We start from the raw sequence: 22,961 nt of genomic DNA on the forward strand, positions 1-22,961 counted from the left end.
TTCCAGTGATCATAATTTTAAAAGATGGTATTCATGCTGCTTAGGTTATATGAAGTGTGCTTAGATACATATGTAGCATCTAAAGACAATTATATGTACCTGTTATCCTTGTTAAGTACCTATAATTGAACAGAAATTGACTAGCAAATACTAAGAAAAATACAATTTAAATTTAAAAGTGATTAACAACCATTATAAAGATGCATGGTTGTTAATCTAAGATGCTTTGAAGCATGGAAAAAAAAAAAAAAAAAAAAAAACAGGAAATAATTAAAACTCAAGTATAGAGATCATCAGGAGCAAACTTTAATAAGATAAATTTTATATACCATAATTAATAAATTTGCTTTTTGCAGCACATCTTACCTTGATACTTACTTCTTTTTTGGAAAAATTAACAGAATTGTTGTCCATTTGAGCTATTGATAATTTACTAATGAAAATTAAATGAAGTAATAGCAGCCATAAAGGATGTTTGCACTGAAGCAGAGCAGAATTCATTACAATATCTGCACATTGAAGTTTTGCTTTATTCTCCCAAATCCAGCCATTTTTTTAATCATCTAGTTTCTATTGTCTATTAATTTTCATTTTTAGTGAAGAAAGGTCTTTTCTTGCAAGCAATTCAGTAGTCAAGATGCCACTAAAAACATTAACAAATTTCCCTTATATGAAGATTGCATGGACTTGCATGGAGATTCCAGCAATTTCTTGTTTAACACTTAAGTGAGCAATACAGACTACAGTGACAGGAGAATTTATAGACCTTTCACTGGGAGAATGCCAGAGACTTCCCTGTGCTATGGGTGCAGAAAGAAAAGGCATCTTCCTAAAGTTAAGAAGTGATCAAGGACCACCATGTTCCCCTCCACTTCTGCAGGATGACAACTCCTTTTCAGAGTCCACGGATCAAGGCACAGATGATGCCATATCTCTAAATTGTTTCATGAAACCTTCAGTGACTAATTGAGTTTGGAGTTGCTGTGGTTAAGCTGATAATACCACACAGTACATTTCTGTTTCCAAATTGAGCGTTCTTAATTTTTAGAATCAACTTTAAAACAAAGTCTTTTCCTCTTAATGTAGCAGCTGCTTTCCAGAAAGAATTTGCTCTATGCGTTTTAGAATTCAGTTTTCTCGAATACTCCTTCTTAGTGAATGCATTTACCAGGAGAATAAATAGATGGGCCTTGAACACACTAAATTCTAGTTTGTGTACTGAAGAGCAAGACCACTCAAGAAGATAAAGAGCTGACCTAACCCATTCTCTTCTCTCTACCAGTGACCTGTAGATATCAGTGGAAAGAGCATTGGGCATCTCTCTGTGAGGTAGTTCTTCCATTAATACAACTTTTGACCTTCCAGTAATCGGTAGATGAGGGACATGTCCTCCTGAAACAGAGTTTATCCTCCTGGATCAAAAACTATGCCTTTGTTCAAGACAGAACACCCTCTTTTTCTGATCATCTGCTAAAAGAGTGACCAGCACAGATCCTTTGGTAACACACCCCTCCAGCTATTCTGAAAACAATGAATTTGTTCCTATCTCCTTTTCTCATCTCTGATTAGTCATTAATTTCTGAAAGGATATTCTTTCCTGTCTCCTGACAAATTCCAATTAATAGTATTGGGAAAGAACTTCATGAAAAGTGTTCCACGGAAATAAAAGTAATATATCAAGTTCACTTACATGCTGAATTACAAAAAAAAAAAAAAAACAAAACAAACAAAAAAAAAACTCTAATAGACTAAGGAAGCGTGATTTTTTTTTTTTCCTAAAAGAGAGCAAAGAACAAGTCATTTTGACTCTTCCCCATTATTTCATATATTTACTCGTTCTCGTCTTTGTTATGGTCAGTTTTCTTCACATAGGTGCTAGAATACTGCATATAATTATATCCCTCTGGATGCTTTTCGAGAAAAAAAGATTTGACATTTGCCATACCCATTCTTCCCATGCCGTGGATGGTGTAAGTGGTAACATACCAAGGCTGGTTGTTTGGCAACTTCTAAGTTCCTTTGGAATACCTGAGTGAATATTATCTGCTGCTTATATTTGTCCCAATACACTTTATGAATTTCTTCTAAAGTGTCTTCTATTAACACTATATTTGAGACACTTCTTGGGACTTAATTTCCATAAGAAAAAGCTTGAGGATAAGAACCTCCCAAACTCTTCCAACACAGAGAATTGTATTATTTTTATGTCTTAAAGACTGTCCTTTTTCAGTGTATTTGGAAAAAAAAATAAAAAAGTTTTATTATTAGTATCTTATATTCTTAGAAAGTTGCTCCTCCAATCTGTGTAGGCTTGTTATATCACAACTTTACATTTAACCTTCTAGAGCTCATGCTCATTTTTATTCTCAAATTACATTCTTATTTGTAGAATTTTGACATTCTGTTTTGTAGAACTTTTTTCTGTTGTTTAACTACACCTTTGAAAAGGACACAGGTTTTGTAGCGCATCCCCAGACCCTGCAGAACTTGCTGTGATTACTACTGAAAACATAGCTATACAGCAGTAAGGCAATAATTCCTGTGCGTGAGATTTGCCCAGAGATACAGCCCACAGCAGGAGTATGCTTGGGATTGCAAAGTTTGGTCTAACATGGTACAGTTCGCTCCCAGCAGCATTACTGGGAACTCAGTAGCGATATGACAAATATTTACCAGCAGCTTCAGACCTGAGCACGTTCCCTGCACATATCACAGGGGCCACATTCCCTGCAAAGCATATTGATGGAAGTCAGCAGTGGAAGATCATTTTGTGCTGTGCCTTTCATCAAGCCTCTCCTCCTTTTGCACATCATTTTGAGTGTGAGGTTACATGTGTAACTCTCTCACTCACAGGTAGAACAGGGTTTTGTTCAGAAAGAACCACGTAAACCCTTTTGCTCTTAGGAGCTTGCTTGTCTTAAAAGGACAGTGAGCAGCACTATCCAAATTTCTAGGTCAAATGCCAGCAATACAAGACGGTCAGCAGTTGAGATACAAAATACAATCACCCCTATACCCGTGACGGATAGGTTACGTTTGACAGCCCTCTGCTTCGTGACACTTAGACACAGTGAGTGCACAATTCAGCTTCAGTAGCTCCAGCCTCTTCATTGCAGCTTTCTCTAATGTGCCCTGGCAGAGAGCTAGGAGAGCTGAATGCTGCTGAAACTTGAAAAGACCCAATATTAAGAAAAGACCCAATATTAAAGAAGATGTAACAGCAACAGCTCTCATTTTGCACTGACTGAGCTTCCTCTCTGTCCACACAATACATCTGAAAGAGCAGTGGGGGCCTGTGCTCAGTTTAGTAGAAAAACCAGATGTCGTTTTTCAGATGTACTTTAGAGCTCTGATCAACCTGGTGAAACCTGCCTCAAGCATACACTCCAACGATCAACAAAAATGTGGCTGCTTAATGATGGCAGACTTCTAATTAAAGTGGAGCAGTCTAGGTCTAGACTAATTTTAATCAAAAGACCCGCCTAATTATCATATTTACTTTACAAATGAGCTCACTTAGATACAAAAGAATTTAAATTTGGAGGCAAGAAATTATTTACAGAAATAGGCAAGAGCGGATACCAGCAGACCCGGATCGCCTGTCCTCTGCTGTAACCTCTTCTGTGAGAAACATTCATTCTGGGCCTTTCAAAAATTGTTTTTCTATTCGATCAAAAGGGATTCAGGAGAAAGTGGGGGAGTCACTCAGTGATTTTTGACAAGGCTGTCTCTGGGGACCCAGATCACAGAGGTTGCAGCACTCAGCCTTCCAGACCCTGGCGGCATAAAACTGGAATGGCTGATTTAACTTGCAAAGCTAATAGCAATGAAGAGAAGTGTCAGGGCAAAGATAACACTATTATTCACAGAAATACTGGTATAGACTTTTAAAACCAGTTAGAAATTTTGCATGCAAAGTCCCACTAAAGCAATTGGAGAAAACATCCAAACCCATACATATCTTTGGAAAATCTCAACAATTTTACCAAACCAGGATTTATACTCACTAGAAACAACAAGGAACTAAAATTAGTGCAAGACCGGTGGCACTCTACATACAAGAAAATTTCATCATACTATACAGGCAAGAATTTTAAGTTACCTACAGATACTGCTTCTTGTCCTTGTAAGGTATTGAATAAATCTGCTGGACACCATTTTTTTTTTTTTTTTATTATGTCACAATCTCCTATAACCATGGTTTTTGCTACATAGCTATTAATACTAGCAAACTGAATTGCTGTCACTTAAAGTGTTAGTGCATATTTATGGAGGTATGTGTGCACATGTTTTTGCTACAGCAAACAGAAAATATAAACAGTAGTATAAACTTTAGTAAAAGTGATTTAAGCTAACATTTTTGTTCATATTTGCAATGGACAAACTACACACACAAGCAGTTACTGCAACTCAGTTTACTCAGTGTAATCCACTAAGCAACAGTAATTCAGATTTGTTGGAGCCCTTGCTTTTCCAGAACTATCCTCTAACTAAAGATGCCTCACAGATAAATTATGATGTTTGCAGTTCTGATTTTCTTCCCCCTGATATACAGTCACACACACACAAACTGTACAGATATTTTCTGAAGCTTAATGTAACATTTGCCAAACAGACATTTTAAGAACAGGCTCAGAAGTCAGATACTCACTGATTTGATTGGTAGATGCACTATAAAAAGCATTGACAGTAGTTGGGCTGGTAAACCACCTGTAGTAAGAGCAAAAGCAATCATCTGTCAGTACACTAAAACAACTTTATGAATAGAATAAGCAAAGATAAAAAGTTCACTCAGTGGAAAGAAGCAAAAATGTAAAAGACCAAGGATACATTAAAGTTAAATTATTTCTCCAGTTCAGCTCACAGTTTCTGGAACATCGAAGCCTATTGTTTAATGGCTTTACTTTAAGTGCACTTACTCAATGATTGTTCAACAAGAGTGATTGTTAAGTTTCCTATTACCTAATCTGTTGTATTTCTAAGTGACAGTAGTGCTTGTGAGGTCTTCCAAGCTGACAAACTGAAGTCCTGACTTCACCCAACAGAGGTGCAACAATGATAGCAGCTGTGAAAACTCTCTAAGATTTTATTATACCTGTCTTTCAACCATGTGCAGAGAAACTCCCTCTTGAAACTAGAGAGCATTTTGAAATGACTGAAGTGGCTTCAGACTCTTTGCTGAACAGGCACTTGTATGATTAGGATGATGTTAACAACATGGGTAGGTCCTTTCTGGGAACCTAAATTTGAAATAAACAGCTTCACACTCTGTACCCTACTCAGTGAGCATCAGCGTGCCCATAAACAAATGGACATCCTTAAAGCAAAACAAATTTTACAAGGAATATTACCATTTCTTCTGGTGTTTGGATTTCTCATACTTACTGGAAGGAAACCTAGATTTGAAATGCAAATAGGATTTATGAATCTCCTTAGCCTAAGCTCATCTATATTGGCAGTGGTTTCACCCATACGAGTGGAAAAATCTCAATAGGTTTCAGCAAGATCCAAAACCCCTTTGAGGAAATTCTGACTTCAGTGAGTTCAAGATTTCAACCTATGCTTTTATAATGAAGAACTGAGAAAAAATTAAAGTAATTAATAAAGATGTTGAGAATTTGTAGCTAATTCATAATAAATTAGAAACAACTGTAATAAGCATCCAAAAAAGGAAAATCCTGATTTCTTTAGCAACACATTACTCAGAAGTTTTGTAAAGCCTGAAAGCAATAAAAGTAATGCAATTGCTTTGGAAAATTCCTTTCAAAGAGAAAAGATGGCAACTGCAAAACAAGGAGTAAGACAAAGGAAGATCTGTCAGAACATGGAAAATGTGTGATGCCGGTGACATTCAAGAGCACGATTTGTGTTTTAAAATAGCACCATCAAATGAAGGAGTTATCTGCAGAGCCTGACTGTTGTTCTGACAGTTGATGTCCTCACATAGACCATGTAACAAAGGGGAGAGGTTTATGATGGCAGCATTCTGTCTTTTATCAATAAGTTTATCTGCTTCTCTCATGTTCAAAGCTGAACAGCTTATTTTATAATGCAGTAACTAGAAAAAATAACCAAGGAAAGCCAAGAGTGATGTCTTGTAAATGTCTAAACCATCCATCACATTATACTCTCTAATTGTCACAGATAATTCTCCCACTTTTGTTTATTAGGAGATGCTGAATGGGAGGAGTAGGGGGAGGTTGTCTATTTTGGTGTGTTTTCTGTTTCCTCTATAATAAAGGCATGAAATGCAAGAGGTAACATAGTGAGATAATGGAAAACTGAAGAAAGAATGCTTATGGTGAAGGGATAAAGAAAAAAAATTAGGGGCTCTAATTGACCACATTTTATTTTCACATTTGTTGACATCACTGATGAGACGAATTATTTGAAGGATTCAAGCCAGCCACTTGTGCAGTGGTACTGCTCTCCCAGCTTAGCAGTAGCTCTGAAGGACTCCGTCTCTCTTTGACAAGGAGACAACCCTGGAGGGACCCACCTGAAATGCTCAACATTATAATTTGGATTTTACTGGAAGTTTGAACAGACACATAGCATTGCAACTTCTACCTCACCCTGTGGGTTTGCTCCACTTAAAACATCCCTTCTATTCTCTTGAACAGCAACTTCTAAGCATGAAAAAGGCTTCCAAACAACAAACAACTCCCTTTTTACAAATCCTTCTTACAGTGTGTGTCTTGCAGGGCTCCCTCATTTCCAGGCACAGGATTAAAGGCCTGAGGCAGATAACTTACACTTCAAAACAGACTAATGTACTTTGCTCTCTTCCCCGTCCTCTTTGCTGTTGCACTCCCGGGGCCACACTGAGCTCACCGCAACCAGCTCTTGATGGGAAACACCACAAGCAGTGGTTAAAGAGTTCCTCAAGTACAAGCAATGCCTCTCTAATAGCACAAGTTTTCACCTCTTTTTCTGGGTGAGAAGCTAACCATGGCGATGCACATATTTGTCATAACAGAAACACCTCACTTGGCCTGAGAGCAACCAACACCGCAACACTGCTGGCCACACTTTCATACCTAAGAAGTTACCTCATCGCTTGTAGACAAGCTGCTGAGTCTCATCACAACCTCTCTGTCCTGTTGCTACTCCTTTCTTCATGATCTACCACTGCAACAGCAGAGCCCATCTTGTCTTCTGAGCTTAGTATAAACCAGACACCAATAGCAGTCTCAATTTTCTCACTGTAAAACTGAACTATGTTCTAAGTCACTTTTTCACAACAAGGCCTCAAGAAAAACGCAGTATGAAATTTGTTATACTTTAAAGCAGATAGAAAGAGAAGACTTAGTAGCTGTAACAAGGAGTCACAAAGAAAAGAGTTTTCTGGTGACAAGCAGTGTATGCTGCTGAATTTTATATTTGATGTTTAGAGACTCTGGCAAGGAGCATATTTGCACTCCAGCATTTTGTTGTACCATTGCAAGCCACTCAGAAAGATTTAGAAAGCAATTTCCACAAAAGAACAGAAATAACTGAGACTGCTTCTATTCAGACTAGATGAACAACTTCACCTCACATTTGTCAGCCTCTTTCAGTGGGTGCCCTGAAATGATTGAGTCTTCAGTGACAGACCTTAACTAATAATATATCAAATTACTATATGAAGAGCTATAATAAATAGCTGTCAATGTTAAATTTTAAGGTGAAGCAAATTTAGAAATAGCTCTCACATTCCTGTTTGAAGTCTGGTTGGTCATTTGCTCTAGATCTGGTTACAATGTCAGTGTATTTGACTCACTACCAGGACAGAAAAAAAATATATAAATAAAAGAAAAATAAAAAAAAGACAAGCATAACAAAATCTAAGCTCCCTTTAATTACAGACTAAATAATAAAACTAGAATTGTTTCTTCTGTTTCTATTTCTTAGTAGCATGTGAAAGAGGAATAGCTGAGTGTAAAACGTTACCTATCAACTACTGCAGCAGTCAAAACATAAAGCTGTGGACTTGATACTTGTAAGTTTGATATCTCTTGCAAAGAAAATCTTGTACTGAGATAACAAGTGAGGCAGATGCTCTAATAGGTTTGTGTTACAGCTATCTCCACCATATCTTATTTCCTGAGTTGAAAGCATAGTGTGCTACAACGGAAGTCATGAAAAGTGTTGACTGGGAATGATTACAATACAAGGAAAAGCTTATTTCTTTAATTCTCCACAAAGCATGAACTGAAGTTGCAATTTGTTCTCTCAACTTTTTGAGTTAGAGGAAACACTTAGATGGAGCAAAATTTGATGTGCAGTGTCCCAAGTAAAAATTATGTTTTTGTTGTTGTTGTTGTTTTTTGAAGACTGCAAAGTGCACCTCCTGTGCCTGTGGTGACTGCAGGGGAACCAGGCCCCTGGGGACCCCAGTATCATGTCACGGCTCCTCAGCACCATCTGGGTGTGAAAGGTTTCCAGGTGCATTCCTCCCATCCATGGCCTGATCAGCATCGCACATGATGCCCTCGCTACTCCTTTTCACAGAATCATAGAATCACAAAAGGATTGGAAGGGACCTTAAAGATCACCCAGTTCCGATACCCTGCCAGGGACACCTCCCACCAGACCAGGTTGCCCAAAGCCCCATCCAGCCTGGCCTTGAACACCTCCAGGGATGGGGCATTCACAGCTTCTCTGGGCAACCTGTTCCAGTGCCTCACTACCCTTACAGTGAAGAATTTCATCCTGATATCTAATCTAAATCTACCCTCTTTTATTTTAAAGCCATTACCCCTTGTCATATCACAACACTCCCTTTTTGCTGTAAACCAGACAACAGCTAGGTCAGGAGGGAGCAAAACACAGAACAATGAATTTTGATAAATACTCCTGGTTTGGGGGATTTTTTCTGTTTCTTAGATTACAAAACCGTTGAATCCCCAGAATAACTATTTCCACTTTCTTATCCACATTCCTCTTGCTTTATCAAACTCCTTTGTCTTGTACCTCTCAGCTCCTCTGTCCCCTGATAGCGTTTCCCTGGTGTTTCAAGTGAACTAGCACATTGTCTTTCCATATAGTTGACTATGCTGATGAAAGTGAGTCCAGATTGAAATAATATTGCTGAGAAATCTGCACCATCTGCTAAATGAATATAGTGTTTCACATTTGGGAGTAATATTACAGTACTATGTGATAACTTATTTTCTTATATACTTGTTTTCTTATTTATCTTTATCAGTCCACAGCATGGACCATCTTTTAATATATATCTGTAAATATAAATATTTTGCTAGAAGCTACTAAACTAAAGAAAAGTAGAAACAAAGAAAATGGAAACAAACCCCCAAGGGTAATTCTCTATTAACACAGTGTCAAGCTTCAGTGTAGGCCAATGATCTGTGGAATTCAGTGACAGATAAAAGTTTAAAAAAATAAATAAATTAAAAAAAAAAAAAAAAACAGAGAAAGAAAAGAAAGAAAAAAGAGAAGTAAAAGCCTCAGAATGCAGTGTTGTGATAGCCAAAATGTGGCAAATACTAATGCATTTAAGACCATCCTTGACATGCCTCAGACTGGTGGGAATTATTCTTATATTATAATAAATTAAAACACAGGATGGTATTTTTACTACAGGTGACAATGGCTTTCTGTGCCTTGGTAGTCCTCAGCTGACACAGCAACAGTGGCCAGTGTAAGGGATACCACCTTCAGATCCCTTTTCTATCCCTGAGCAGGTGCAGAGGCAGAATAATCCCCCAAGAGGAAAAACCATGGCTGAGGGCTCAGACAGGTTTACCCCCAGCCCCGCAGGGAGCAGAGCATATAGTTGTGCTGACAGAGAAAAGATATTGAAAATCAGGTTGGGATGCCCCAAGCCAGACTGTTCCCCAGTGAGCTGCGCAGAGTGAAGCTGGAAGGGTCTGTCCCCTGCCCTATATGTATGCACACATGGAGACAGTAAACCCACCAGAGGTTCCCATCTCCCCTCTTATGCAGCAGCCAGTACAGAAGGGGTCATTTTTTCCTTTTTACTCCACCTCCTGTGGATGAGCTACTTTGTGACCACATATAGACACTAGACCTGTTTATCTTCCTATTTTTTTTAAGCAAAGGAAAGTGCAAAAGCAGACTGGAATAGATCTACTTAAGGGCAAGACAAAGGTGATGAGGAGACTGCTGTTAAGTAATCCTCAAAAAAAAAGGGCAAAGACAAGGAAGAGAAAGTAGTCAATCTTGTAGTGGTCAGTAGGGTAAAACCTTCAAGTTTTTGAAGCATACCCACATGAAGTGACAGTTCTCAGAGGTGACAGCCCTTGAGGTGTATATTCAGGGACTACCTGCCCATTAATTTCCCTGCAGGGGGCATTTTCATTCTTGCCAGCAGTCTACTTGGTCTGTGTTAGTGCTGCCTCAACTTTGCTCACAGGATGAGGGCTGTTGATTACAATTTCTGTGGAGAGGCAAGCATTATGTTTCACTGGGATTAACCATTGCAATGTCAGAAAAAAAAAGTGTAATGAGCTTACGTTAACTCATCATTAAAATCAAGCTATAAATAACCCCCTGAAAATATGCAGCCAAACTATGAAATTCTAAGCAAGCACGGGCTGCAACTGTCCTGCTGGCACCCTCTTCCTACCTCACGGACAATGCAGAGCCATCCTTGAAACAAGGTACAGTTCAGTATGAGAAGGAATTTCTGGAACCATAAGGAAATAGCATCACAGGAGCTAAGCAGCAGCACTGATTTCAAAGGCTCTGTGCAGAAGGAGTCGTTTTTAAGTAGCGTGATTAGAGTAATTAAGTTCTGTTTAGGTTATAATTTGCATTTTAAGGATTTGATTACCCACCAGTAAGAAAAGAGACTGATTCTTTTATGTATTTGATGACTATATGTGACACAATATGTACTCTCAGGTTTACAAATAAAATATAACATATGTAAATTAAATCATGTCTTAGGCTGTATCACTGCAATCAACAGCAGGTAACTAACAACGCTTATTGCTATCATTAATAATATTATCTCTTGATAATGGCTCCACTAATAGAAAAATTATTTCATAAATCTCTGCTGTATCGTTCCAAATTCTAACTGTGACCAAGAGACATAATCCAGTTTTAATTGAGATTCAACTAGTTCTTTTTTTTTCATTAGATTAAAAGTTTAAACTGCCAGAATATGTTTATTGTGCATCGGAACAGGGGTACCTAGAACTTAATGAAAAGAGTACTTTTATGATAAAAATATCCCCAGGAGTTCCTGAATAACTGTGTTTTTTTGTTGTTGTTGTTTTGTTTTGTTTTGTTGCCCATAGGCTTTTTTATTATAAAATGTTGCTGTGTGTATAATTCTATTACAACATAAATTGTATAAATTAAATAATGTAATTTAAAACATTGTTAAAAGATGATGAAAATTTGTCTTTTGTCTACTCACTCTGTTTTTGGAACTTCTTTTCTAAGCCAGTAGAAATCAGACTGGGCTGCGTATTTGCGAGTTTGTAATACATTGCCAAAATAGTCACTTTCTGTAAATTTCAGCTGTATAGGTAAAGCACAGATATTTTTAAAACATGTCCAAGGAATAAAAATAATAATAAAATAAATAAAATAAAATAAAATAAAATAAAATAAAATGCTGACATAAAACAATCAGAACTTTTAATTTAAACAAGATAACTGCATAATTTTTTTAGTCATTATCAAACTAAGTAAAATTTCCGCATTTGGTAGGAGGAATAAATATTTTTTAATAAGTATTGATGTAAGTTAAAAAATGAAGGGTGAAAGGATCTTTGCAAGGGACTGGTGGAAAGCTCTTGCCTGTGCAGAGAGAAACTGAGGAATTCAGAAGTACCCAAAGAGAAATTGTAGACTGCATGTTTCTATGGCTATTGTTAAGGCAGACTCTTTTCCATACAGAAATAGGTCTATCCCTATTTCTAAAAGTCCATTTTAAAACTGCTTTCAAAACTGTAACAAAGCCTCTTGTTTTTCAGTTTGCTTTGAATTTCATTATAAATACTTTGTACTATGTGCCCTTGGAGGATTCTGCTGCCATTTTTTACCATTCCTCGCATTAAACACTTACAGACATAGGGCTCCACATTCCCATATGCCTCCAAAGCTATTAGTAACCCTCCCCACAACCAAACATGCAAGAAAAAGGGATGTTAATGTTTTATAAATCCAGATTATATCCCTGCCAAGAGTTTCAAGTAATCCCAGGACTTGTGAGTTACATTTCAGATTATATTTCAGATCACAAAATTATAAAAAGAATATAAGAAAAGTTATATTTCAAATTTAACTGGGTTTTGCCACTGTGATTAACAAGAGGTTTTTGCTAGACATTACCATTATCTGGGCAAGTAACTTCATACCCTGAGTGGTAAAGTTGGTCACTTCCTTCATCTCATTACACTGGATTCACAGCAGTCTCGCACCACTCTTCCATGAACAAGGAAGGAGTAAGCTGGTAGAGCTAGTTCTTCAAAGGTTTCTCAATTAATCATGCCTCCTTTTAGTGTACTTTCCTGTTTTCTGGCATAGTGACTCTATCACTACTTGGATTTTAATGGTTCAGGATCGAATTTGTGGTTCTACTTTGCCTGTGACTTGCAGTAATACAATTTTCCACATACACACCACAGTTACCCCTTTGAAAAATAACAAAATATCTTATTCTTTATCATCTTCCTTCCTGCTGTAGTTAGGCTGAATGGATACCATGTCAGGAAGGAAGCCTCCACAGTATCCTTGTCCAGCATCTGTAACAGTAGGGCTGTACAGTGGTTAGGGCCTCCAGGTATGATGAGAAACAAGCATAAATAAAATTCGTAGCCTGGAGAAAGGGGGTAGAGTCTATACAGGCATCGTCAATTGTGATAATTCAGAGGAAATATGCATTCGTTTTTCTGAAGGCCATTACTTTGAGGAGAAATGGTTTTGTTTCATTCTGTTTTTATATGTAAATAAAAAAATTATATCTGGTACTTTTAACCTTAAAAATGTTTAATAGCGGGGAGGTTCTTTGCATCCAGGCCAATTTCACTCCCAGCGGGCCTGGAGGCCATCTCACTTAGACATGTTAACATCGACACTTTAGACACTAGAGCTAGCATACTTAATTCAATGTTTAAAAATAAGCAGGCAAGCAGAACTCCAGATGCGGGTAAAACTAAGGAGCTTTGGTTTTAGACAAGGGTGAAACAAAGCAAAGAATGGTCACAATATGTAAAAGAAGAAAGATACAAGTCTAACACTTACTGTTTTGATGTCTTCATTAATATATGTGTCATTCATTATAAACTGGGGATAACCCACTTTTGCCATAACTGCTTTTGCCTTTGAAAAAGAAAAAAGAAAAAGAAAATAAAACATTGGCAGACATAACCATTGCTCAATGTATGACACTTTTTCCCCCATTCTTTTTCCACTGCATATTATTATGCCTCCCTGAAGGCATCGTAATTTAATTTCAAACCAACTTGCCTACAAGGTAAATTTGGTGCCACAAATGAGTTTCACATCACAGTGTGGAGGGTCTAGATTCTGTTGCCAGATTATCACGGTTGGTCTGTTGACACCTGCAGAGTTTTTGCAGAATTACAGCAATGTGAGCACAAAAATCTTTCCTACCAATTTTTGAGCTAATCAAATGGTCAAATGGTTCCTTTTATAATGTTTTCCAAAAGACACCAGGAAATGACCCATTTTGCTATGGCACAGTACACATCCAACTGTTCAATAGATTTAGTTCAGAGATATGGCTGACCCTGGATCCCTGAAAGGGCAAACTGTCGTGTTTCCACTGAGGGTCACTTCCATTTACACTTGAGGCCAGGTGCACACTTTTCTGAAGGACACTGTACTTCCCTAAAACCCCATGGCTGACCTTTATATTGTTCTCCACTTTTATCCCTTTGCTTCACAGTCTTTCCCCTTTCCCTAAAATTTAAAGGTGTTAAATAAGACACTTCACTTTCCATTGACTTTGTTTTTTTGTTTTTCAGTCATGAACTGGTCCCATTGTTTATGTGAAATCCTTGTAAACATGCTGGTGTGGATTGATAGTAACTGTAGATGAGTATTGCCACTTCATAAATCATAGTATGAGGATATAAACAACCTTAGCAATGTCCTCACAAAAAACAGCAGCAGGCCACCCAGACACCCAGCATCACTGTGGAAACAACACATTTCAAAAAGAAACACAAGAGGATACAAAAGGAAAGGGTGACATAGAAAGAAGTAAAATATGACAAAGCCTTAGAATAACTTAAAGCCATGATGGACCAGGGTAGCACAAAGATCATACTTTGTATGTTTTTGGGAAGCTGAACATAACTTCTCCTTAAGCCTTTGGAATTATCCTCATCCCTCAAAAATAGCTCTGTCCTTCAAACGGAAATGCTTAAATCCAAGTGTATATTGTAAGATATGAAATGCAACAAATTGATGGGCCTTTGAACCAACTACAGCCATACCAACCCTGCATTCTGTCTGCCAGCAGACCCCAGACCTCTCTGGAGGCCCCCTGATTTCTATTTCTCTCTTGCTGCATGGGGTGTTTGTTCAAGGGAAGGTTCCCCTTCCTCCACAGTAAAATCCTTGCCCTCTTCTCCCCCTCCACAGCATCTCAAACAGGGCTTCGTATGAAGATCACAGACAGCAAAAACTGAAATTGTTATTCCACAACTGTAAGAAGGAAGCTGATAGGGGATTACCTTGGTTTAACCAAAATTATTTTGTCTCCTCTTTTATTTTTCAAGAAGACCTCTTGCTTCTCGAAACTCCTTCTATTTTTCAATCTCATTTTCAACCCAAAGTCATAATCCTCCATTTGTGACATCACAATTAATTGCAGTTGAGATAATTATGATGTCTCAAATAGAAAATTACAACTTCAGGTGGGAAATTAGCAGCAGGAGCAGATGAACTCTTAAGCAAGAAAGATCCCATTGTCATGCAAATATCCCTAGTTGGGGGAGAAAAAAAAAAAAAAAGACAAACGCTGAAGAGGAAATATGAAGTGAGCCAAATTAACTCTCAACAGAATATTCTCTCAGTTTTCCAGAAGGTACAGCAGCCGTTCAAGATATCAAGATATTTCAAATGCCTGGGGAGAAAAAAAGGAAAGGAAGCGGAGCACAGTTCATCTGCAAGTTTGTATATAATCAAGAGCATCTATTTTTTGTTGCCCATGGTGCTGTGAGGTCCAGCTGACTGAACTTTTGCAGGGGACTGGAAAATTTCCTTTTCTATTTTCAGTGCTTCAGTCCTAGTTGTTACCCTGCTCTAGATAAAGTGGAGTAAAACTCATCAGATTTAGTTTCTACTCAGTCAGCTGCTTAAGCAAGTTCAGTGAATCTCAAATGATCTGCATGTGTTCCAGCCATCATTTGAATTGCTTAAAGTAGCCTCTGTGTTGAATTTACTTAATTGAGTCCCTTAACACTTTAGATTTTATATCTATTTAATCAACTTATATGATAGAGTAATTCCTTTAAAAGCAATTTATATTGCAACTTGCAAAAATCCAACAATGATTTTTAAAGAAAAAGCAAGGATTTACTGTGTTAGTACAATGTCATTTCACTCATGATTTAGCTAGTACAGTGTCAATCAAAAATTGTTGATCATATTTTAGCACATAAAAGAACTTTTTTTTTTTTTTTTTTTAGCTACATTATATACTTTAAAAACACTCTTACCTCCTAGGCTGTCTTCCAAATGAAAGCAAAAAGCATTCACACCTCACTGGCTGTAAATGCAGAAGACTACAAAGCCAGCCTAGGTCTGGCAGTGCTTCTTTGCTGAAAGGTGTGGAACATGGGCCCTGTCCTCAAACCCACAGTGTTAGCTGTGCGGTCAGGACAACAATATGCCCATCTCCTCTTCACCACATGGACATTTTGGGGTAATTGTGGAATATCTGCCACATCCATCTCAGTCTCTTCCAAGCAGCCCAGTGAGAGCAGCATCATGGAAATGACAGTTTTCAGCCCTTTTAAGCCCCACTCCTTAAGCAAACATCTCCAACAGTGAGGATGATTCCTTTTCCAGGCTGCTTACTAGCAGATCTGATATAGGCTGACTGAAATATCATGTCCATAACTATTATTTAATATTAATTTTATATTTGAGTCATATTTAAATTTGTTAGTCTTGTCATGGCTCTGTTGCATTAGAAACAGAAGATGGGAAGAGTTCTCCTAACTGGACTACCTCAGAACTGCTGGGTTCACTTATCAGGTTATACAGACTCTTGCTCTGAGCCTTTGACAACTGATGCAATGAGCTTATGATTTCCATGCATGAGGAAAAATGGTCAGATGCTTCTGAGATATTTCACAATACAGGCTATATTGAATGCTAGTAAATAACAGAATTTGTCTCAGAATATTTTGAAAGTAAACTCAAAATGTAATGCTGCTCTTAGTGCTTTGATGTTTTAACAATTTGTTTTAACAAATTCTTACCACAACATGAGTGTTGTAGAAGTCTGAGCAAATAGGAAAGACAACTATATACTCCTTAATAACTAAACACGAACTAAAGGTAGACCTTACGAGCATTACTAGTAATTCTGGTGACTTCTTAAATGTTCCACCAATCAACTAGGATAACAAAGATTCAGAAAAGCAAGCTTTGTTACTACAACACCAAGTTACTTTGCAGGAAGCCAAAAGGCTGTGGCACTCCTGTACGGCCCCTGATGCTGACAGTGAAGGAAGCGGGACTCCTGGTGGAGGGGGCAGCGGAGGGGGCAGCTTCCTACAACCAAAGCAAAACCCATGAGAGGATGTAGGAAGCTCTGTGAAGACCCTGGGAATTGCTTCACCAGGTTTTCTCCCAACAGCTTTGCAACAGGTCCAAGCCCTTTCAGCTGAGCCCAGGACACAGCCCAACTTATAGAATCATAGAATCATTAAGGTTGGAAAAGACCTCCAAGATCATCTGGTCCAATCATCCCAAACTTATCTACCACTGTCCAAATCATCCCAACTTATCTACACAGCAGACAAGTTTGAAAGCATCTTGTTATGAGCGGGTTTCTAAATTTGTACATTGGAAGTTTCTTGCTTCATTTTATACCGTTTATTTTCACTTGAGTAATATTTAAATGGCAGTTTGAAGATTCCTTATTCATAAAGCACAAGAAAGAAGAAAGCTCTCCTAAGACTGGCATGCTCTTTGGATAATCGAGTCAGTATTTTCCCTTGATAAGATTAAAAGTATGTTTAAAGGACCAGCCTTCCAGGAGGCATGCACACACATATGGGCAAAGCAAATGAAATGTGACAAATGTACAGGAACCAACAATGTGATAATTGCACATGAATCCATTGTAAATGCACCATGCACAACTTTTTATAGTTTAAAGGCTCATTTAATTTATCTAATTTGCATATTAAGTAACCATTTGTACTGGAAGAAAAGGAACGATGGGGTATTTCCCCTAGCCACAGTATTCAAGTATTCAGACTAGCTTAGGCTGTCAGGTAAATGAAGAAAAATCATCTTCATGAGCTTCCTCTCCTGCCACTGAAAGTGAGAGGCTCTGGCAGGGGGTGACACAGAGCAGCAGCAAACTTTAAGAGTAAACTGTGATAACTGTTTTCTATCCAAGCAGCCAGAGAGAACAGGCTCCAGGGCAGAGGACCTGGTGTGCAACTGCTCCCTCTGCCACTGGTTAGGCCAGGAAGCTTCACCGCTGACTTCCACAGGGTTGGGATTTTATCATAAGTATGTCCTTCTCTTTCCGTCATGAGAGCTTTGTATGTCATTTTACTACAGAGACAAAATAATAAAAGGCCTTTCACTCTTGATTTAACTTGCTAAGGTGGAAACAAACACATGCATTTCAATGTTACAAGGCATCATTGGTCAAGTCAAATTCTCACTCGACACCCAAATGTAGCACATGAGGTTTCCAAGAGCCTTTTTTGCCCATTATAGCCAGATCTGGATACTTTGTAGGCTTGCTAGCGAAACCAAGTACTGACATATTGTATTCACTGTTAAATAAATAAATAAAAATCTCTATATATCTCACACCCAACAAAGTTTTATGAGTCTGACATAGATCTTCTGTATATCAACTTGATTCACAATGACTTTGTGAAGATCATTTTCAAGCTTCTAAAAATAATAAAAAAATAATAATACAATTACAGTTCACTGAAAAATTAGCATGAAATACATTTTGAAAGCTAAAATCATTCACGGCAAAGTAATGTTCCATTTAATTACAAAGATTAATTCAGCCTTTATGTACGTGTCTGGTCTTTTCATTTTTCATTGAAAACAGATGATTCAGGAGCCATCTGGTAAAACTGCTGCATAAATATCACTGCATCTATTTAGGTTTTATGTATAGAAAAACTGGGAAAAAAGTAATGGATCTTGGAAAATCATTGAAAAGTTTCATCACAGGGCTAAAGCCAACTCCTACAGATATCAGTAGGAAGTGACGCATTATCTTGAGTAGGACCTGGACTGGGCCCACCTTAAAAATGTATTTTATTTACACTGCAGAGGCTACATCAAATGTCAGGGATTTGCACATCATAAACTGCAATCCAATGTGAAGTAGCAACTCAAGCATGAACTCTTGGCCTGAAACAATAATTTTAAGAGTACTTGATCTGCACTCAACTGACAGTTATACATACTTCAGAATATAGCTAATCATCAAATTATTTATTTTTAAACTTTGCTTTAACTTTCCTCCTACATTTGTCTATCACAATGCAACCTATGTAGACTGTGCCTATCAAACATACTTTCCAAGATTTTTAGAGCTAGTGATACATTTAATAAACAATTCTGATACCACGCCACACTCCATCACTGTGTGATGTTCCCCACCCATATTTCAATAATCATTTTGAATGTTTTAAATTAATCTGTTATGACAATGGAAAATACAGCTATGGCTTCATTCTTGTAATAGCTTGAGTTCAGGAGGTAGAAAAAAATCTATCAAGTGACTTACATGAATAATCACACCCAGCAACAAAACGGATTTTAAAGATTATGGCATCAAATACACTTACAGCACTGTGGTTTGAAAAGTAGCTGAGTCCATTTAACAACTATTTACTGCCAAATGAAAAAAAAAAAAAAAGTCCTAGTCCTTGCCTTGCTCCTCCCATCACTGTCCATAATTCTGCTCATGCTGCTGGCAACCACAGGCTCTGTGAGCTGTCTCATGTCCTTGCTGCATCTTTCTGCAAGATTATTTAAATCATTATCACAGAAGAAATCGACCTTTTTTTTTTCCTCCAAATATTGTTCTGCCAGATCAGTGAGCTGAATCACTACACAGAGATCCAGCAAGTGCTGGAACTAGTGCAAGACAAGTGCTGGGAACACATGATGTGGGAAAGAAGGAAAGGAACAGCACTGGGATTATGTGTTACATTACTTTACCCCTTCCTCTAAATCATCTTTTGAAACCAAAGCCTCATTCAAAGAAAATTTCCTGACAAGAAATTATTACCTAGTACACATGGGGACCATAATGTACTTTACCATCCAAGGGAAAGGAGAGGAAATGGGACACAAAATTTTCTAAGCAAACAGTTAGTTGGAATTATATAATTACTCTTAATATCCAATAACTGTTACTAACCATAAAGTTACACCTAGAAGTTTATTAGGACAGCCAAACATAGAAAAGAGTCAGAAAAAAAAAAAATTACATCACAGTGACTCTCTCCTGTCCTAAATCCCTTTTGGTTCTGGATCTCTGAAAGGCAAAGAACTTGAATGTTCAAGCATTCTAAAACTAATTTCATTGGAATTAAATTTTCAGTGTAAACTAATCCTGTATTGATTTTTCAGCAACAGAACCAAGCTAAATAACAGAAAATCTGAAAGAGTACAACTTCTATAAACATACAAATCCACTGTGATATTTTCACAAACATAACTCCTTAGTTCAATGCAGCAGTATAATTATTATACCTACTCATAATTTCACCTACCAGCTTGGTTCCAAACTCATTCTGCTGCCATGGATGCTTTAATTTTACTAAGAAAAAGAATTCTTTTGTCCATTTTGTTTTAATTCCATTTTCCATTTGTAACCTCTGCATAACAATTATCATGATTTCACTATTTTATGCATAGAACCCTATATATGACAGGCATGAATGCTGTCTTCCATGAACAGAACCTCAGCTCTGTAAATTAAATACATTTCTTTCTGGCACACAGCAAATATCTTCCTCTATGCTTATACAATACATAAATGATTAGATGTATCTCTTGCATAATTTTGAATGAGAGCTTAGTTTGACTCCAGTGAATCAACAGGATATCCAATTATACAATCAAAACCTTAAACCAGTTTGTTACATCCGCAAGTGACCAAAAAAAAAAAAAAAAAAAAAAAAGAAAGAACAGAAAAAAAAATCATTGGTGAACAAGAATTTTGAAAATGCAAAGGCTACAGAAGGTAGATTTCTTGATGTTGTTTCTCCAACAACTCCAATAAAAGACTTCTGTTTACAGGCAGAAAGTTGTGGAGGACTGGGGAAAAGGCTGAGGTGAGGGGAATACTTCCAAAGAGATCTCAATTAGCAGTTAATGATGGTCATTATACAGCTTACACCCACATGAAGCTATGAATACATATGGACAAAATTTTAACCAAAACATGCTTCAAACAAAAATAAAATAATTATTGACTTCAAGAGAGATGAGCAATGCCAAAGCTAAGTGTGCTTTAAAATTTTACTCTAGTTTTATATACCAAGCAGAGCACGTTGCATACCAGAGTACTTTCTGGCTTTAAATCTGAAATACTTTCTACAGTTTAAGAGTAGGTATCACCAGAAATAGTTTGTGGTTGCAGCCTGATTGGCCACTGGCCTTCATTTACCCAACCCTTTGACTTGGCTTCCCAATACAGAAAATTAGAATAATGATACTTACTTCATGCATCAAGCACAGTAAGTGCATTTTGGTTTTCTTTTAATCCAGGAAAAAAAAATAAAAAGAAAAAAAGAAAAAAAAAAACAGGATAAAGTATACTCCAAATTGAGTATAGAAACAAACAAAAAATAGATTTCTTTCATTATCTCTTCAGATTTTCAGTTCTGGTTTTCTACATCACTTTCTTTTCTTTGTCTTTTTCTTTTAAATGAGTACAGACTAACTCCGTGATTCAACCTGAGCAAGACAGAAAGGGCTCCTCCCAAGAACTTTGGTGACATGGCTACAGTGGGCACCCTCGGGTGCATCTTTCCTAGCACCCTGACAATCACAGGCAGCACTGTGATGTTTTCTCAGGGTAGCTGATGTCTGTGCCTGGCCTCCCCATGGTGGGTTGACTTGCTGCAGTGCTGCACATCTGGGAAATGCTGCTAGGTGGAATAGGGACAAGGAGCAAAAGGCATAGTTTCAGACTGTTCCAACTCCTAGACAGCTTTTAGGCATGATTCAGGGGACAACACTCTTCAGGAACCACTCCTGACAGTATCATTGAGGTTGCACCAGGTTCAATTACCTTCACGGTCATCCAACACTATCCCAGACAGTTATGCCTCTTTGCTTATCACCTCATATCACATTCTGGGAAAGACAACACATCCTTTAGATATATAAAAACATTACCTCAGTAATCTTCAGCTTGGCCTTCATTTTATTTCAGACTTGCTGAGCTTGGAAAAACCCAGGGGGTTTATGTCTTGGGGACACCACATGGGCCCAAAGGTGACCTAGACAGGTGCTGTGTAATATGAGCGCAACCAGCTTCTGTCACACAAATTTATAGCCACATGATTTCAGTATAAGGAGATTTAAGTACAAGGACTTCCAATCACGCACAATTAGACCAAGGCAGGCTAGTTCCCACAAAAGAATCAGGGGAAAAAACCTCATGTCAGTACCTCTCCATATTAACACAACTGAGCTATGTAGCAAAAGAACTATTTAACAGCAAATCATCACTGTACAAAGCTCCTAAGTCAGTTTTAAGAGTCTGTGGGTTTTCAGTGGAGTAGGGATCATGCTTGTGGACCACAAGAAAGGATGGTGCACAGATATGCACACTGACTCAGCCTGTGCTATGTCCAGCTGCAGCATCATGTCACCATGCCAGCAGTGACAGGTCCACTCTGGCACAGGGATTTTGGCTGTGTGTCCCTCTAACACACCTTAAGATCACTTAGGGTGTGAATTCAATAATGCATGTGCAGTCAGCCGGGAACTCCTCCAGCTGCACTTCAAACAAGCCAGAAGCAAAAGCGTTCTGGTCTGGAGGCATTTGCAATGCCACAAAGAAAGAGACACCTTTGACCAGGATTTGGCACATTAGCAAGCTGCAGAAATTACGTTGCATTTTTTGTAGAAACTCCCTGGACTCGCTTCACTGCTCACCCCCTGAGCTCCTCATCAGCCAACCTGAACTCCTGCTGTCATGCCACCTCTTGCTAGAAAAACACCCACCCAACTGAAAAAGCTTTTCAGCTGCTTTTGTTTTAGCTCTGAGGAAACAGCAGTTTTACCAAAAAAACACTGTGCTGCCTGGCAAAATAAAAGTCCCCAAGGCCCCAGTATGCTGAAGAGATCTCGGACACTGAGTGCTGTAACACCCTCTGTGAGAGAGGCAGCCCAAGGGCAGGGAAGCCCTCTCCCCATCACGGCTGTAGGGGAGATGAGTTACCACACTGCTTCTTTTGGCAGTTTTACTCAGCCAAACACTTTATAACCTGTTCCAGAGGGGGACAACTTCTGACCTTAGCCTCTGCGTGCATGAGTTTATATGCATTTAATATTTTCAAGGTTATCTTTGCTTAGCAAAGGGTGCAGAGCTACTTTTTTATTAATGAATAAAATGCAAAAAATTCTCTTTCCATTTCTAGCCACAAATGAGCATCAGACCAAGTCTACACACATCCGAGACCAGACATGGCAGAGACTCATTCCTACATTACTCTAGGTCCCCAGCCCCCATTTCAGTTTTAAACACAAACATTGTTTGCTTTATA

At 38.0% G+C, this 22,961-nt stretch overlaps 1 protein-coding gene across 2 annotated transcripts in view; it reads right to left on the reverse strand.

Annotated features, from left to right (window-relative positions):
* PHEX (phosphate regulating endopeptidase homolog X-linked) overlaps positions 1-22,961 on the reverse strand; it is a 102,609-nt gene that overhangs the window by 24,254 nt on the left and 55,394 nt on the right. For both annotated transcript variants that reach the window (XM_040531918.1, XM_040531929.1), the window contains 3 exons: positions 13,225-13,302; positions 11,393-11,496; positions 4,652-4,710 (listed from right to left, as the gene is read on the reverse strand). In XM_040531918.1, coding sequence (XP_040387852.1) covers positions 4,652-4,710; positions 11,393-11,496; positions 13,225-13,302 — 241 coding nt within the window. The remainder of the gene's footprint in view (positions 1-4,651; positions 4,711-11,392; positions 11,497-13,224; positions 13,303-22,961) is intronic.

Source organism: Cygnus olor, chromosome 1 (genome assembly GCF_009769625.2).
Source record: "Cygnus olor isolate bCygOlo1 chromosome 1, bCygOlo1.pri.v2, whole genome shotgun sequence".
Taxonomy (NCBI): Eukaryota; Metazoa; Chordata; class Aves; order Anseriformes; family Anatidae; genus Cygnus; species Cygnus olor.